The sequence below is a fragment of the Lethenteron reissneri genome, chromosome 38, assembly GCF_015708825.2.
Source record: "Lethenteron reissneri isolate LAM-NWPU_2019-01 chromosome 38, ASM1570882v1, whole genome shotgun sequence".
Lineage (NCBI taxonomy): Eukaryota > Metazoa > Chordata > Hyperoartia > Petromyzontiformes > Petromyzontidae > Lethenteron > Lethenteron reissneri.
This window is the reverse complement of record NC_083816.1, coordinates 11,393,032-11,410,497: the sequence shown is the minus strand read 5'-3', so window position 1 is coordinate 11,410,497 and position 17,466 is coordinate 11,393,032. Positions and strand designations below refer to the sequence as shown.

General features: G+C 47.2%; 1 protein-coding gene across 6 annotated transcripts in view; it reads right to left on the bottom strand.

Annotated features, from left to right (window-relative positions):
- The window catches only part of LOC133351669 (receptor-type tyrosine-protein phosphatase gamma-like), a 169,149-nt gene that overhangs the window by 65,351 nt on the left and 86,332 nt on the right, over positions 1-17,466 (bottom strand). For all 6 annotated transcript variants that reach the window (XM_061567057.1, XM_061567055.1, XM_061567054.1 and 3 more), the window contains 4 exons: positions 13,881-14,060; positions 13,224-13,372; positions 2,687-2,782; positions 1,132-1,198 (listed from right to left, as the gene is read on the bottom strand). In XM_061567057.1, the coding sequence (XP_061423041.1) occupies positions 1,132-1,198; positions 2,687-2,782; positions 13,224-13,372; positions 13,881-14,060 (492 nt within the window). The remainder of the gene's footprint in view (positions 1-1,131; positions 1,199-2,686; positions 2,783-13,223; positions 13,373-13,880; positions 14,061-17,466) is intronic.

Here is a 17,466-nt window from a genome sequence, read left to right as displayed (position 1 = left end):
AATCTCGTTCAATCTGCAAAGCCAAACGGAGCTGAACCTGGCCAGAGCTTAGGTGAGTGACCGCCAGAGCTTTCCAGGTCGTTTAAGTTTGGGCAGTTTACCAAGCGCCGCCCCTCGTATGTATGGGCTTTCTCTGGGCACTCCAGTGTCCTCAAACATGCCTAACCCTCGTTAATGACAGCGGTCAACGTCCCAATGCAGGACCCTCCTGCAAAACAAAAAGAGTCTCCACTCTCCGTGCAGCTTTCATGGGTATATTTTTGGATTTATTATGTCGTTATTATTACGATGATGATATGAATAGGAAAATATATCACAGTCCCTCAACTCCTGCGGCCAACAGAGCACCATGGAACAACTCCAAAAGATGATACAAACAGAATGTCTATTGTTGGCCTCCCTTACCCGACGCCAGATGTCGCCCCTCTACGCTTTGCCACGAGTCAGGCATCAGTGGCAGCCGCGTGTCAGACACGCGCCTCGAAACCACCGGGCAAAGGGATTTGTGGATCACGCAGCGTCGTGAACCTGCTAGGGCAGAGAGGCAGCCGCGAGATGGCAGCACAGCGTCTGTGCGAACCTTTGGGGTGAATATCCCTCTCTGTACGTGTGTTGGCTTTTTTCAGGCGCGCTCCCTGAAAATGAGTTGGCTCCGTCACCCCAATGGAGCAACCTCCGGATAAAAAGAACTCGCGTGTTGTGTTGAAAGATAAAGGAGCAGCCCTGCAATTGCTCGCTCAACTGCTTGCTTATCCTGCTGGCAGAATGGCCTTCACTGGAGGGAGTTCTAAAGCACCCCCCTCCTGCCCCCATCCACAGCGTATTTGTCCCACTATTCTACCACGCAGGCCGGATGTCGGAGGTGGCAGCGCCCACACTTTACCCCACCACACGTGACCGACCTGCCGGTGGCATACCCATGAATACTGCCTGGTGGACAAAGGCGGCGTGGAAAAGGGAGGGGGGGGAAATTTAACAAAACTCGCGCCGCCGCTGTTTCAACTTCCGCGCCCGGGAGTTTTGATCCGACAGACCGATGGACGGCAAGTCCAGCGCGCCGACCGTTATGCCGTGGCAATGGTCGCAGCGATACGGTGAACGCGCAGAATGGGGTGGCGTGCACGTGGATACCCGGCTGGCAAACTCTCTTGACGGCCTCGAGCAGGGGGATGTAAGCGCTGTTGTTGTCTTTTGCGATCTAAAAATTGAAGAGACAAAAAAATGACGTCACCAAATGCAGCGTTCGACTGGAATGACACAAATTTGCGAATTACATCCTCCAAAGTCAAACGCTTTTCCCGAGTACTCTACATTTGAATCTTAACCAAAAACAGTGTTGATTCTTTCGAAGTGCTATCGTTGGATTGAACCAATTCCATCGAGAACGCTGACCGAGGGACATAAAGTACAGCAAAGGAACAAAGCGTAAACAATAGGTAAGTCTACGGTCGCTTTGCCCGATTAATTCCAATTGGATTTAGTTTCATATTTATTGAACGTGGCGAGCTCTCACATTTATTACGAATAACGACTGCCACGTAAGAAGTGTGCAATTTATTTGAGGAATCAGAAACTTATTTATCATTCCTTCGTGATTTTGGGAATGATGTATGCATACGGTAACAAAAAATGCTCAGAAAGGGAGTGAAAACGAGAGTTGATTTAAAAAAAATTGTATGCTGGTGACAACAGAGACCAAGCAGCCCTGTCTAGATCTATAGACTGACATGGAGATTGCTTTCGATTTAAAGCTTTCGTGACTGCAGGGATTCATCTTCTTGGTTCTTTCGGTAAAGTCACGTATAATGGAAATAATAAAATAATAAAAATAAAACATAATAAAATAATTCTCACGACGTTTCGGCCACAACGCAAGCAGCCGTCCTCAGGTGAAGACGTTGTCTCCCCGACAGACCTGGTCTTCACCTGAGGACGGCTGCTTGCGTTGTGGCCGAAACGTCGTGAGAATTATTTTATTATGTTTTATTTTTATTATTTTATTATTTCCCTTCTACGTGACTTTACCGAAAGAAACAAGAAGATGGAGATTGCTGTTAACGAGCACCTGCTCAGCGCGATATTTTGCCAAGAAGTTATCAGCGGGCCAAGTGCACCCGGCCAACTTTGTATCTCCAATGCTGTATGCCAGAATGAGAATATGTTCAGACTGGAGGAATCCGATGAGCTATGAAGCTCTTTCTCACAGTTGTCCAGTGCATGTACTGTACGTTTAACTTCTTTCGCACCGTACGTAGCCAACTGTGCTAATCGGAGATTGTCGATATTCACCATACGAGCTCCGTACTCATTGTGGGTTCAGGTGACCCAGGCAAAGCCCAAAGTCACTAAGCTCGGGTTGCCAGGCTTCACGAATTTCCAACTGGCACAGTGTGTGCGCGCGTGAGGAGCGGTGGTGTAGCGGTTAGCGCTACGCTGTGCTACGAACCTGGAGACCCGAGTTTGATTCCCGCTCACGGCCAACACGAGTGACGACAATGTGAACCGGTCCTGGGCTTCCCCAAGGTCGACTCGACCTCAAACGAGTACCTAGTGTGGTGTGTGAGCATCGCCACTCGTGGAAGTTGCCCACCCACCCCTCGTGTGTCGTCATGGGTGCTCGCTGACAGGCTACACGGGGGGGGTCTTTGTGTTTGTGTGCGAGGGCTTCCCCTGGGCCCCGTGGCACCTCGAAGAGGATGGACAGGGCTGCCATGTTCCCGCCCGCCTTCATCGCGGCGGCGAAGCTGCTGTGGTGTTCCTGGCTGTAGCCGTAGATCTGCACCTGCGACAGCGGAGCACACAGGAGGCCATCACGAAGGTCAATCGCCGGGGCAAGAGGGGGGACGGAAGCAGAGCGTCTCGACTCTTGGGCCCCGGAAACCCAGAAGGAATCAATAGGAAACACAATGATAATTGTTTTTTTACCCTTCTATCTGGCAACAAAACTGACACCTTTTTACAAGGAGTCATGTTTGCATAGACCACAATACCTGCAGTCATAATGCAAACAAAATACATAACTCTGATAATGTGCACTGTCCTTGAAGTTGATTGGTCCACACCCGAGACAGCTTTCCTTAGAGCCGAGTCTCACATGGGTTGACTGCAGGTATTGTGGTCTATGCAAACATGACTCCTTGTAAAAAGGTATCAGTTTTGTTGCCAGATAGAAGGGTAAAAAACCAATGATCATATTTTTACTGGCAAATGAGGTTCCCATGGTAGGAAACACAACTTTCACAAAGTATACGTTTCACTGTGTTGTCATCGTAAGCGCATCCATTCGATTATGTTTAATCGCTAAAACGTCAACTTCAGAGATAAAATCATCCTGCAACCATATATACAATTCCCCTATGGGTAGACTGACGATTGCTATAGGATTTCGATTTAAAGCTTTCGTGACTGCAGGGATTCATCTTCTTAGTTCTTTCGGTAAAGTCACGTAGAAGGGAAGTAATAAAATAATAAAAATAAAACATAATAAATTAATTCTCACGACGTTTCGGCCACAACGCAAGCAGCCATCCTCAGGTGGAGAACAGGTCCGTCAAGTAGACACACCGTCGGCTCTGGGCTATCGATCAAGAAGGCCACTGTTGAATATTCATTTGATAATTAAGGAACTCTGTCTGACCTATGATTGATATTATCTGTACACTGACATGCACTGGCTTATTTCTTATCAACATCACTCGCTTTCACGACCTCTCAGGTGTGTAGCTGGAGATAAAGCACATATACGGTAGTTTAGCTCTGAAATATAATCGAATGGATGGGCGTATGATGTCAACACAGAACTAATGACTTTAAAATTACACCAAAAAAGATGGTTTTTAAGGCTTCTAACAGACCATAAGCCTATAACAAAAGCATTCAATTAAAGTCGAAATCATTGGCTCATGCATTATTTAATTCTGGGCAAAGGGCAATGACAAGCGCTTATTTTCTGATGCAGCGTGACCACCACAGGATAAGTAATTACAACCCCACAGTCAGATCACAATCAAGGCATTGTAAAGACACCGAGCTGCAATCACATTTCCAAGCAAACCGCGTGCGCTCTCGGTTATCACCCCCACCAATTCCTCGCCCTCGCATTCATCATCGTCAGCCGCGATCTGTCCACAACTGGAGGATAAAGGCCTCCTCGCCAGGCCATCGCCATGGCGCATTGCCTCGTGATGCAGCAATCCATCCAGCTCGGCGTGCACGCGAGCCGACTCAAATCTCCTCCCACCTTTAGCTGCAACTCCGGGCGTTAGTCTCGACCATGGCAGGGCCTGGTCAAGCTTCTTCCTCTTGCAGGGCCTCGGCGCCTCTGTTTCGTCGGCTTTCAATGAAAGCTGGCCACAGTTGCTACTGGCTGCCGCCCCATGGCACTACCGCCACCGGCGCGCTGCTGATTCACGCGTAACACGACGAACGCAGCGCTGTCTTCCCTCGCACTACTCTCGATTGAGAATGGGATTGTGCGACAAACACCATTTGAAGATGTTATTGATAATTTTGCAATGGGAAAAATTTTTTAAAGTTCTTCTCCAGTGTTAATTTCACCCACCTTATGAAGAAAAAAACGATTAACATTTACATGACTCTGCCTCTTTGTAGGTGCACTGTCTCTATCCTTGCTCTATATATATTATATATTTATCAAGATCATGTTCCATTCTCTGTGCCAATGTCCACGTTTCTGATCCATATTTCACATTTTTTATCATATACATTGTTTTTGTCAACATTAATCGTAGGCCCTAGGCACAGTGCCTACTGTTGCCTATTGGAAAACACGGCCCTGGACCAGCGACCTTGAACCCTTCGTGGATAACGCGTCCTGTCTAAGGCCACTTGAGGATGTCTGTGACCGGTGGAAGTGCTCCGATCCACGTGTTCCTCCACCCGTCTCTCAAAGTCATTGCGAGCGTGCGCCTCGATGTGTTTTTTTTTATCTTAACACTTTTTAAATCCTGTTCCATTCTCTGTGCCAATGTCCACGTTTCTGATCCATATTTCATTGCAGGTGATACACACACACGTCGTGTGCAGTGTTACAGATACAATTTTGGAAATTGTGTTAATTTGAATTTTTAAAGAGTCGATTGTCTCCAACCAAAGGTAACATGTGAATTCGTTTCCACGTTTTAAAGTATACATGGCACAGCAGAAAGCTTAACAAGAAATGGCTTAATCTCTGAGAGTTATCAGGTCAATTCAAATACTATATAATTGAAACATTTATTTTAAAGATCACCTTGTTTAGACCATAGCGATCCTGTACTCTTCCTTATGAAGATGCCATATAATGTTTCATGCCCTCTGAGTATAAAGGACCTCAATTTGACAGGACATTAACAACATGCCATCTTGTTGCAGAGTGCCCCAGAGAGATGGTTGACCACCAATACATCTCAAGGTCAGAGATCCTCCAAATTAAATTCCAACGTGTCCCTCACCCAAACAAATGATCAGGCCAAGTATTTTTTTTAATAAGTCTTGAGATATGATATGACTTGTAACATTTTGTAAGTAAAACTTTTTGCAGTATTGCCCAAGGCGTTGTGGATTTGTAAATCTGTCATATTCAGGAGAAAAAGTCCCCCATGAAAACCACGTGAGTCAATCATGAACACACATGGGCATTTACATACGCCCCCCTACTAACTCAGTGTTTTAGTAAATATATATTTTATACACATTTATGATATGGTCTCCAAAGCTCAAATCTATAGTTATGTTAAATGTAGATAATATATTTCTTATATTGTTTGCTGCCCACCTGAAAAATGTACCCCAATTCGTGCTGCCGGTGTCGTGTCGCGTGACAAATAATTTGTTTGGATCTCTCACACGCAAAGCAATGCAACCTCCCCCTCCATGTTAAAGGATAGCCCACGGAAGCGGATATCACAAAGCTACCTCTGAGATCACTTCAAGTGACCTCTGGTATTCAAAGTAGGGGAAAGCACTTTTCCACCCATCCAACTAAACAGAGAGTAATGTTCGTCGCACGACATTCAAACCGATAATTGTAATCAACACGGTTGAATTAACGTCAAATGAAGTGCAGTCCTAAATTGAATGTGATGGTTTGTGTGCCGTCGTTGGTAATCGGGCTGAGGACCCAGACCTTGGGGTCAATTATAATTACAAACACAGCAGCATTGTTGGGTGGAATTATAATTACATTGTGGTTGCAATTCAATATACGTGACCCAATTACAATTGTAATCGACTCCAGGTGTGTATGTACGACAGACAACTGCCTTGACTTGCATCCGGGATCTCAGTGCAAACGCACACGGCTGTTTTAGCTTGAGCCACTGATCAAATCAGGCATACGGCATCTCTCCAAAAGAAAAGAAAAAAAAACCTTGGAGGCCTTTGAGCTGCTTCTAATCTTGCAATGTCCACACAGGCACCAAGTTCAGGATGAGAATATTTGTTTATACTGGAGGAGGAATCCGATGAGCTATAAAGCTCTATTTCACTGACGTCCACTGGGGGCAGGTCAGAACGTTACAGCGACAAACAGTACAACACACGGTAGGAGTGCAGAGTATAAGCAAGGTAAAGAAATAGATTTTAAACTAAACCATTTTTTTTATCTTACCGGGTAAAGCCCACTGAGCTATTAGCTTTTGTTTTAGAAGCGACGTGGCCACAAACGATAGCGCAAAGGAGTGGCTTATCATCACGTCGAAATGTATCGGGGCAAAATAATCAACAACGCACGTCGATTCCAAATGAGGGAAACATTGGAGGACCCGGAGGAAAAAAAATCCACGCGACCACGGGGAGAGAGCGAGAGACACAAATTCTAGATTTGAAGCTTTCGTGACTGCAAGGATTCATACTCTTAGTTCTTTCGGTAAAGACGCGTAGGTAAAAAATGAAATAAAAATTAATAAAATTATTGTTTTATTTTTATTAATTTAATTTCAAAAATGAAATTAAAATTAATACAATTATTGTTTTATTTTTATTAATTTTTATTTCATTTTTTAACCTACGTGACTTGACCGAAAGAACTAAGAGTATGAGAGACACAGACTCCAAATATACAGCAGCAGCAGCAGGCGGCGTCACGGGTGAAAGTGAAACATTCTGCGCGAGGCGTGGACGCTTAAGACGACCCTCGCCCCAGTGAAGCGGGCGCCACAACCGCACGTCTATCGCCTATTCCGCGCTCCTCAATAAATCATGAGGCCAGCAGCAAAAGGCCCGGCGAGAGGGACGCGCACAGCGCCGTCATTGTGCGCGCGTCAAAAGCCTCGCCATGCATTATTGATCTCGCTCGCTAACAATGCCGGTGGTGGTGGGTGGGGGGGGGCGACTCGTCGCTGTGTTACTCAAGCAGCAAGTGGCAAGCGAGGGACACGGAGAAGGGGCTCTCCTCGTCTCGTGGGGAGACCGGGCCTCCTGCCCAACTCTTAATCCGCGAACAGCCCCACCGGACGAGGCCGCAGTGAAGTGATGGTTTACACGGGCCCTGATACAATGGAATTAAATTAGTCCCTCCATACCGGTGCAATTTCCTCCCCTATTTTGTAGGCTGGAGCATGGGCCTTCTCGGGACCAAGAGTCGTGGTGTAAGTTACACAGCCTTGCAATGTCGAGAGCAACACCACTGATGCAGGTATGTCTGTAGGGTCTTCATATCAATGGGTCTCGATGTGAGTCTCTGAATCTATCTATACATCTGTAGGCGAGTGGCATAGTGTGGTTGACATGGGCCCTGGTGCAATGAATTAAGTAATGCACCACCACCACCACGCCCATCAGACAATCCCCCCCTACGCCCTCTTCGTAGGCTGGCCCGCGTGGGCCCTTCCATCCCGTGGGCCCTGGGGCAGTTGCACCGCCTGCACCCTCCGCAGCTACGCGACTGATCGGGGCGTTGGTGCGAATGGAGCGGCCAGCCAGTTGCGCGTGGGCCGTCCGTGGTGGCCGCGCGGGTGGTTTAGTGAGTGCACTGAGAAGGTCGAGTGGCAGACGACTTGGCGTGGGCACAGTTTCACAATTGTTAATATATTTTCTTTTGGAATGTTTCGCTTTTGTGAAACCACGACGATGATGAAATGCTTCCATGTACTTGGCAGCTATCCACTACCCCCAGGGTCCGGTGGCCAAAACTCTTAATCAACAAAAGATGGGAGAGCCAAGAACATGTAATTTTTTTGTTCTTTCCCGAAAACAAAGAGCACTATCATCTACACTTGCAATATTATTAAATTCACTTACTAATTTGGCGACTTCTACCATCCGTAAGATAAATAATTACATTAACTGTTAACCAGCTTTAGCAGGCACTGCACACACACCTCTGACCAAGTCATCGTGAATGATCTTAAAAGCTAAGCAGGGTCTGAGCCTGGAGAGGACTCAGATGGGAAATTGTCTTAGGAAGACCAGGAATTGTAGGCTCGGACCGTGGGGTGAGCAGGTGATGGCAGGAGAGTATTCTATTATTGAATCTACTCGTGTGGAGTTTTGAGCGTTACTCCTTCATATGCATGCGTTCTCTCCGGGTTCTTCGGTTTCCTCCCACAAGCTAATCACTCACGAAGAGGAGTGGCCAAGCATCCCAATGCAAGGCCCTTCTTAATAGGAGTCTTGAGACTCGGTGAGTTTTTTGTATGGGTAACTAAAGGGCATCAAAGTAGAATTCGCCTATCTGCTGAAGTATTACTCAGGACTCTTATTATCAATGCCACCAAAATGGTCCGTAGGATATCCCTCCATTTATCTGAGCAACCACAATTATTAAACCACCCCCCCCATAATGCATTGCAGATCAACTACCTGTAAACATTATTTAGTGGATAAGAGGAATTAAGGGGCAGAATCATCATTATCCACATTGATTCGTGACAACGTTAAAGCACTGGCGAGATGAATTCCTATTGTCCGCAAAATTGTTCGAAGACGCGAGGAATTAAAGCAGAAATTCATCCCGTTATCCACATGTTTGAACTCCCCCCCCCCGCCCCCCCTCGAGTATAATTGGAAGTAACACACGCGGAGAGGATAGAAACGGCTAAGTTCGTCTCCCACGTCATTGCGGAACAGAGGATGTGTTTTGTATTGTTGTTGTTATTATTATTCGTTATCGTTACCAACCTCCGGGATGTAAATGGATTAAACTTTCAGCGTGCAACCAGGACAGATCCACGTTCACTACTCGGCCGCGCAGTGGCGTTTCATCAAATTCTGGAATACTGCGGTGAACAAAGTGTGTCACTCATGATGTAGTTTGTTTTTGGGTTAGATCACGTAAATATATAAACGTGTCTTTAAACCCGCCACCACCCGAAACAGCCAATTAGTAAGGTTTGTCACGTAACAGAACATGCCAATTCGTTACTAGTACAGCAACACCGGTGTGTTGGAGAGCAAATCCACAACATTTACAATCCGAGTACGACGTTTCGCCAGCAATGTGTCACTGCTTAATTGAAATAAATAATTCGCTTACACTGCCCAGTGTTTGTACCGCATTTCCACTCATCTCGCGGGTCCCTTGCATTGAGCTTGTAGCCAATGTTCTATGTTCATCTTCTTGGTTCTTTCGGTAAAGTCACGTAGAAGGGAAATAATAAAATAATAAAAATAAAACAAAATAATTCTCACGACGTTTCGGCCACAACGCAAGCAGCCGTCCTCAGGTGGAGAGCAGGTCTGTCGAGGAGACAGAGTCTGAATGAGGAGACAGAGTCTGCATGACTCTGTCTCCTCGACAGACCTGGTTTTCACCTGAGGACGGCTGCTTGCGTTGTGGCCGAAACGTCGTGAGAATTATTTTATTATGTTTTATTTTTATTATTTTATCACTTCCCTTCTACGTGACTTTACCGAAAGAACCTAGAAGATGAATCCCTGCAGTCACGAAAGCTTTAAATCGAAATTTAATGTTCTATGTTCTTTACAAGGGCATGATTTATAACGGACTTTGTGTTTCGTTCCATTTATTTAGAGGTCTCAAAGATTTTTCATTATAGTAATAATAACAAAGTCAATGCTTCTAATCAGGAAAGCGTTCCTTAGTGTCATGCCTCTCTTTTCCAGGACCACACTGCTCGGCTAATTACTTTTCAAAGGATTGTTGTGCTTAATGAAGGTCATTGAAAAGGCGACATGGATGGATCCACTTCCCACTTGCTGCCACTGCCATGTCTTTGCAACCTGGCTGCCCAGCGGATTTGAGAAGTTTCACAAACCTCGACATCATCCACCAACTCTTGCCTAAAACGTCCTGGGTCACAGCTACTGCACCACCGTGCCCCATGTGCTACGTTTTGCCATAGGAATGTGGAATTTCCACCAGCGGCAAATGGCCAGCAATGCAGATGAGTTTCTGCTCATGCTTATTTGAGCATGCTTTAAATGGACTTTGACTCTGTAATCGCAACTATGAAATAATTTGCAAATGTTTAAGTTACAAATGCTGTTTAAGTGATATACACTAGTGATAAATGAGTGTGTGCCATTTCAATATACGGAACATTCACCAATATGTTAATCCGAGGCAGAAGAATATCGCCTCCTTTTTCAAATCAATAGGCTCTCACTGAGAGACAATGTACGTGTGTTGTATGTATGTTGTATGTATGTTGAACTTTTTTCACACCGTACATAGCCAACTACTAATCGGAGGTCAGGGGAATCACCTCGAGAACATAAAACACCGCTCCACACGACGTCTTCTCGCAGCCACCGTAACGCGCAGGCAGTCGATCGATTCCTCCGAGCGGTTTGTAAATGTCCGGCCATTCCCCGATGCAGAATCTTTGAATTGCGTCCGACCTACGACTCAAACACCCCCGCCATGGAGCCCGTCGCCAGATCTCAGGAGCGAAGGCAGGCGTCAAGCCTGGGGGGAGAGCCCCAGGACGGGTGACCACCGCCGAGCACAACGCGCGCATCGCAGACTGCTGCTGCCGGGGGGGGGGGCTGCGTTTGTGGGCAGCAGAGGACAGACAGCACGAATGTTTCCCCCGTCACGCCGTGCCTCTCCTCGTACATTGAGTTCGCTATCGGGGTTGGGCGGCGGAGGAGACGGGCTCCCTGGCGATGGGAGCACGCGAGTTGCGGACGCACAAGCGGACTCGTTGTGCTTTGTGCACCCAGCAGCCATGCTTGTGTTGTTTCTGTTCAACTTTCTCTCTCTTTCTCTCAAGTCCTGTGCCCCAAGGGCAGGAACATGGCTTTAGGCTCCCTCCCATAATATCCAATCCGACTGCCCCCCTCTCTTCATGCTGCCGCACCACGCTCCGTGCTAGCGCCATCGTCGTCATCCGTGTCGCTGGGTTGGCGAGTGTTCAAACCTTCTCCGCAATCTTGCAGCCGGCCACGTCTCCGCTTCCTCCAGCACTCCCCACCGAGTGCTCACCGCTACCTTTCACCTCCTTCCTGAATATTTTACTCCGTGGTTTTATTCGAGGGTCCCACGGTCTTTTCCCTTCGTGCTTACATTTAATACACTTGCTTTTCCCAGCACGATACAGGCAGTCCTCGACTTGCGAACACCCGTACTTAACGAACCGGCTTCCATGAAATATATATTTTTTAAAATTTAATATTGACTTAAAAACGCGAACTCGGATTTGCAAACTAAAACCGCGGAACTATTTTATTCAGAGGAGCGATCCTCTGCGAGATGTAGTGAGTCGGCCTCGCGCTGCGAGTGGGTGTGTGTGCGTGTGAGAGTAAAAGAGTTTTTTTTATATTTATGTTTCCTTTACGTTTTATTTAGAGTAAGTTTTACAGTGTTACGTGAAAATGTACAACAACACTGGCCATACGGGCATTTAAATGCATTGCATTTTTGTGTTCCTACTTACGAAACAGTTTAACTTAAGAACGGGTCTCTGGAACGAATTAGGTTCATAACCCAAGGACTGCCCGTGTTGTAAATTCTTTCCATCCATACCCTACAATTTCAACCTTGCCATTGCTATTCTTTCTAGAAATCCCTCCACTGTCAACTCCCACATTTTTTACGAGTTCACTGTAAAAGTTGCTCCCTCTCCATCAAGTTTGGTTCTGTTCGAGCATTCAGGGGCGGCGACGCGGAACGGCCACTTCGCGACCGCTGCTCGTCGCAGAGGTTCGTGGTTCAAATCCAGCGGCCGCCCTGGTTATTACTGCTGGCACGTTAACGGAAAAAATACTTACGCATCATCTGCTTCACGGAGGACGTTAAAAGATCCCGGGTGACACCGTTCGCAAGAGTGGGCCACCGTGTGTGTGTGTGTACCGGCGTCACGGGCCCGGATTGTTGCACATTCGAAAATTGCACCCACAAGTGACTCAATTTGGACTCTGCACACATAGCAATCATCGGCCCCTACTGCAAAAACCTGGCAGGACTCTCGTGAAAACAGGGCATTGAGACTGAGTGAGGCTTCCTCGGGTAAGCAAGCTTAATAATAATAAAAATGTATGAATTGGAACAGAAGATTCTTAATCCGGCAAGCAAAGGGCCATTATTGTACCATACAGTGATTGGTGTCTCGCTTGGTGGAGGAAAATCATTCACCAACGTGGCATTTGAGCCCTGAAATTTCGCGTACAATCGCCAAGTGTTGTGCATCTACAATTCATGAACATATTGCAGAATGTACGCAGTGACATTTCGACTCGCGTACAATGCATGCACATTGAGTAGACATATGGTGTTCCACCGTACGAATTTCACTTCTATATTCATCAGGGTTTCTCCGTGTAGGGATCTTGTCTATTAATTCAAGGATCTATTTTCTTATCAAGTCATTAAACACCATCTGGAACTTAAACAATAAATTAATTCCAAAGGTGTCACAATATATATTTCCAAATCGGATTATTTTTTCATAAATGACTTCTACCAGTACAACGGATATCGAGATGATTTAAAGCACTTCGTGCCGCGTCGGGCATCTGTTTGTTTGGACCAGGACTTCACCAAGCTGGTCAGTGCAGGAGTCCAGCACTGGTTCAGATACCACTCACCAATATAATCACCCGGTTCGCATTTGGTACTTTCTCAACCACTGCACCACCGTTCCCCCATCAGTGCAATATAGCTGCGTAATTAGTCATTGCCTGGGACCACGTGAAAGTGAACTCCGGCAGCCCGTCGACCTCGGTGCAGTTGCACCGCCTGCACACTTGACAGCTACACTGCCGTCCGTATCCGCCACGCACGCGCCCCCCCCCCCCTCGCACCCCACCCCCCTCCTTACTTCGAGGGGGAAGGAGCGTCCCGAGAGACGGTGCTCGGAGCCCCCGGTGCCGTTGGAGTGGCCCCAGTGGAAGGTGAGCCACGCCATGCGGTAGCGGCCCCGCAGGCCGCCTCCCCGCAGGTGGTAATCCCCCGACAGGTGCACGATCACTGCGACGCGCACAACAACCCATCAGCCGCTGCCGCTCAGCGACATCAGCCACTGCCGCTCAGCGATATCAGCCACTGTCCCTAAAGCTCAATCAGCCACTGCCCCTGTAGCTGAATTACTGCCCGTCTCAATCATACAATAAAACTATTATATCACTTTTTCGATTTAAAGCTTTCGTGACTGCAGGGATTCATCTTCTTGGTTCTTTCGGTAAAGTCACGTAGAAGGGAAATAATAAAATAATAAAAAGAAAACATAATAAAATACAATTCTCACAATAATACATTTATTTTAAATGAACCATAATAAAATTTTGTTTTCTTTTTATTATTTTATTATTTATCTTCTACGTGACTTTACCGAAAGAACCAAGAAGATATTATATGACTGTAACGACATCAGCTTGGCAACAGCGATAAAAGGTGGGCTATCAAGTTTTATTTGTTCCGTGACACACTCCTCATTAACACGCTCGGTGCCAGCTAGCGATGTAGTGTCACCGCTCACCCGTCTTGCCGTCGTGTTTGATGGTGGTGGTTGTCGAGGGGACGTCCCAGCCTTCGAACTCCAGGCCGTCGGCAGGAGACAGGACCTCCGCTTGCATCTCGCTCGCAATGTCGATGGGAGACTGCCGCTCACCTCTGCAGCCCTCGTACAACTCTGGCCAGTAGCCTGGGCCTGTGGTACCTACGCACAAAACGAGACAAAGATCCCCCTTATATCCTTGACAGACTTTTGGGGCAAGTGTTGTTAGCGAGCACCTATGAAGTATGGCATGGCGCAAGAGGGGGTGGGTGGCCAACATCACGCCCGGCCGCCTTTGTCTCCCCAGTGGCGATGTTTACACACCACACCAGGTACTCATTTGAGGCCGAGTCGACCTACGGGAGGCCCATGACCAGTTCAGATAATCTTCACTGGTGTTGGCCATGAGCGGGAATCGAACTCGGGTCGCCGGGTTCGTAGCGTAGCTCGCTAACCATCGCACTACCGCTCCCTGCGCACGGTGCACACAAACACGAATCCCTCTTTTTCCACTGCACAACCGATTAGTGCCGAGGCTGAGCTTGTGGCAAGGCCGTGCCAAGCTAGCCCGGCGCGGGTCGGGAGCCACCAGGTTGATTTCCCATTGCAGAACCCGAGCCGTGCTGCTGACGTCACGCGTAGTAAACGTTTTGAGTCGCAAGAAGCAGTGGACTGACCGATGTCGCATGCAAGGAACCAGTCAGGACGCCGTTGATCTCGTGCATGACCTTGTATTGAACCCTACCCGGGTATCTCAGATCGTAACGCCATGCCACCCATACCCCCACGTGCTCGCATACCCGATGAGACCTCTATATCAGCCTGGTAAGGCTGTCGAAACAAGTGGCTCTTAGTGAACGTAAATTATTACGCTGGACACGACACGTGATGGGGACAGCACCGCGCCTGGTTTCCTTTCCCATTCCTCTTCGAGAAGAGGAGAAGGTCCAGCCCTGCAATTGTTTACTCGTACCACTGCTGACGGAAGGGCCTCACTAACAACGAGCTCCTGTCACTCTTTCTAAATCACAGTTGGCTTCATCTTCCACGCTGCCCACAAATCTTGGAAGAGGTAGGTGTACCTCCGCTTCAGTCCGCGACTCGCCGCGCTGCACCCATTCACACTGCTGGGCGGACAGAGGCCGCGGAGGGGATTTGAGAAACTTGCGCCGTTGTTTCTGCTGCTCCTGCTGCTACGCGAGGAGATGGAATCAGACCAGCGGCCTCTGAATTGCAAGTCCAGCACGCTGATCATTACGGCACGGAAACAGCCCCGCTTAACTGGTGTCAATATCAATGAAACGAGGAGTTTTATTTTGAGGAATAAACAAAGACGTTCTATCGTATCGCGTGGTAAAATGTTGTTTCTCAAAATGTCACCTTTTTGGGGGGGGGGGGGTGGTGGTCACTCAGCCAAACAAAAAACGTCGTCTTCATGGGTCACTGAGCTTTTGAAATTTGAACTCAGAGTATGTTTACGAGCATTACATGGCGCATATACACACACGTAATAGAGATACGCTATACATTTGTCTTTGCTTCTCATTTTCCAGGCCGCAACTATTTTTATTCCGATTTTAATATGTGTACGAACGTGGTGAGTCACCGGGCGACACGCACTGCCAAATGAAACACCGCAAAGTGGAGAGACAGAGCCGTGGCACAGCCTGTTTTAATCACTCGGCCCAAAAATACACGCATTTAATAAATCATTGTGCAAAGCATTGATCTTGTAATCATATTCAGTGCGTAGGCTTTCGCGACCAATATCATCCATAATAAAGGTTGTTTGGGTGAGATCGCCTAAATATATAAATGTGTCGTTAAACTAACGAAGCTAGTTGTAATTACTGGCAAAACGTCGTACTCAGATTGTAAATGTTGTGTCCTTGTCCTCAAACACACCGGTGTGTTGTACTAGTGACGAATTGGCATGTTCTGTTTACGTGACAAACCTTACAATTTGGCTGTATTGGGTGGTGGCGGGTTTAATGACACATTCATATTTACGTGATGTATCCCAACAAAAACCTCTATTATGGATATTCAGTGCGGTTTCAATTCCATGCTCTTGAAAGTGTATTCAGTCGATTGTGCCAGGCGGAAATTGTAAATGTTACAACTACATTGGCACGTAATAAACGGCATTGTCGTCAGCATGTCCGAGACGGTAAACGTTTACCTCTACGTCCACACTCACGCCTCCCACACTCCAGTTTACAGAAAATCTCATGATGGTCGCCGTGAAACGCGCCTGGCAAATGGCGTTGCAGCCTCAGTACCACGTCCAGTGGGAATGGGCCACGTTATTTGTTGAAAGAAGCGAATGAACAAGGCAGCGAAGTTGGGCTCAGGATAAAAATGAGCAAACGCAAAGGTCACACGCAAGGAGGTTCGCTGAACAACTTTGAAAACACCAGAGCACTGCTTGTTGTGTTTAGTTTGTTGTCCTTCCCCCGCACCTCCGATTAGCACGGTTGGCTACGTACGGTGCGAAAGAAGGCCAACATACGTACATACATACATACGTGTACCCAGGACAATTATTTAAGTCCAACTTGTGTCACAATTATAATAATTAATTAATGAGGTGGATGCGAATGGTTCGGAGTTCGTTTTGAAAGTTGAATTTGGTAATAAAAAGCAATTGTTTTTAAATCACCTGGATAATCCCTTTAAGTAGAACATCCCATTTTCAAGTTTTATCCAAGGATATCAATTGGTGCAAAGACGCACTGCGAGTCGCATGATTTGAATTATATTGAGACAACAAAAAGCAGTCTTGGGAAAAACACAACGCGAGAAGAGGTGATGGCCAGCGGCTGAGCTGAACGATGGAGTGTGAGCCAAAGGAGGGAACGCGCCCGACAGGACACCTTTCACGGAGATGGAGCGAACAGATCAGCTCGTGTGCAGGTGATAGGTGTAATGTGACCTTGGAAGACCGTGAAAGATAGTGGGGGCTTTGGAGGTGGGGGGGGGGGGTTAATGCAGAAGTGGATTGATGAAGGGCTTTACAACTTTACATTTCATAAATAGCCCATCATGCCACGCGTCACGTGGCCCCAGGTAAGTACGCTCACTGCTGTGCCCACACTTCGACGCACGGACCCGGTTGTGGAAACGCAGCCTACCCTGACCCCAGGTCCTACAGCCTCAAGTGGCTCTCACCTGGAATTAAAAAAAGACAGCTTAAGTGAATTGATTGCCATGCAACCTGAGCGGACTGTTGTGTGACCACAACAGCCCTGACTGCCAGTATCATTAGAGGCACAAGACGAGAGGTAATTTATGGTCCTGGCTCAAGGCCCACGTAGAGCCGATATAGAGTAACTGGGTGTCTCCACGCGGTAACTCCGCTGATGTTTATCAGTTCCATCAGAGCTCATAAAACCGGAGTCAGGCGTCTCCGATCTGGGCAATTTGGCCCGACATTAAAAGAGCACTGCTGGACTTATTTTCATTGTAACGTGCCAGGCCTTTTGAACAGGGGGGCGGCCGGGTTCAGATTGCCATGTAAATTGATACGGTATTTGTGAATCTCTTTCACGGCTGTCGCACAGTGAAC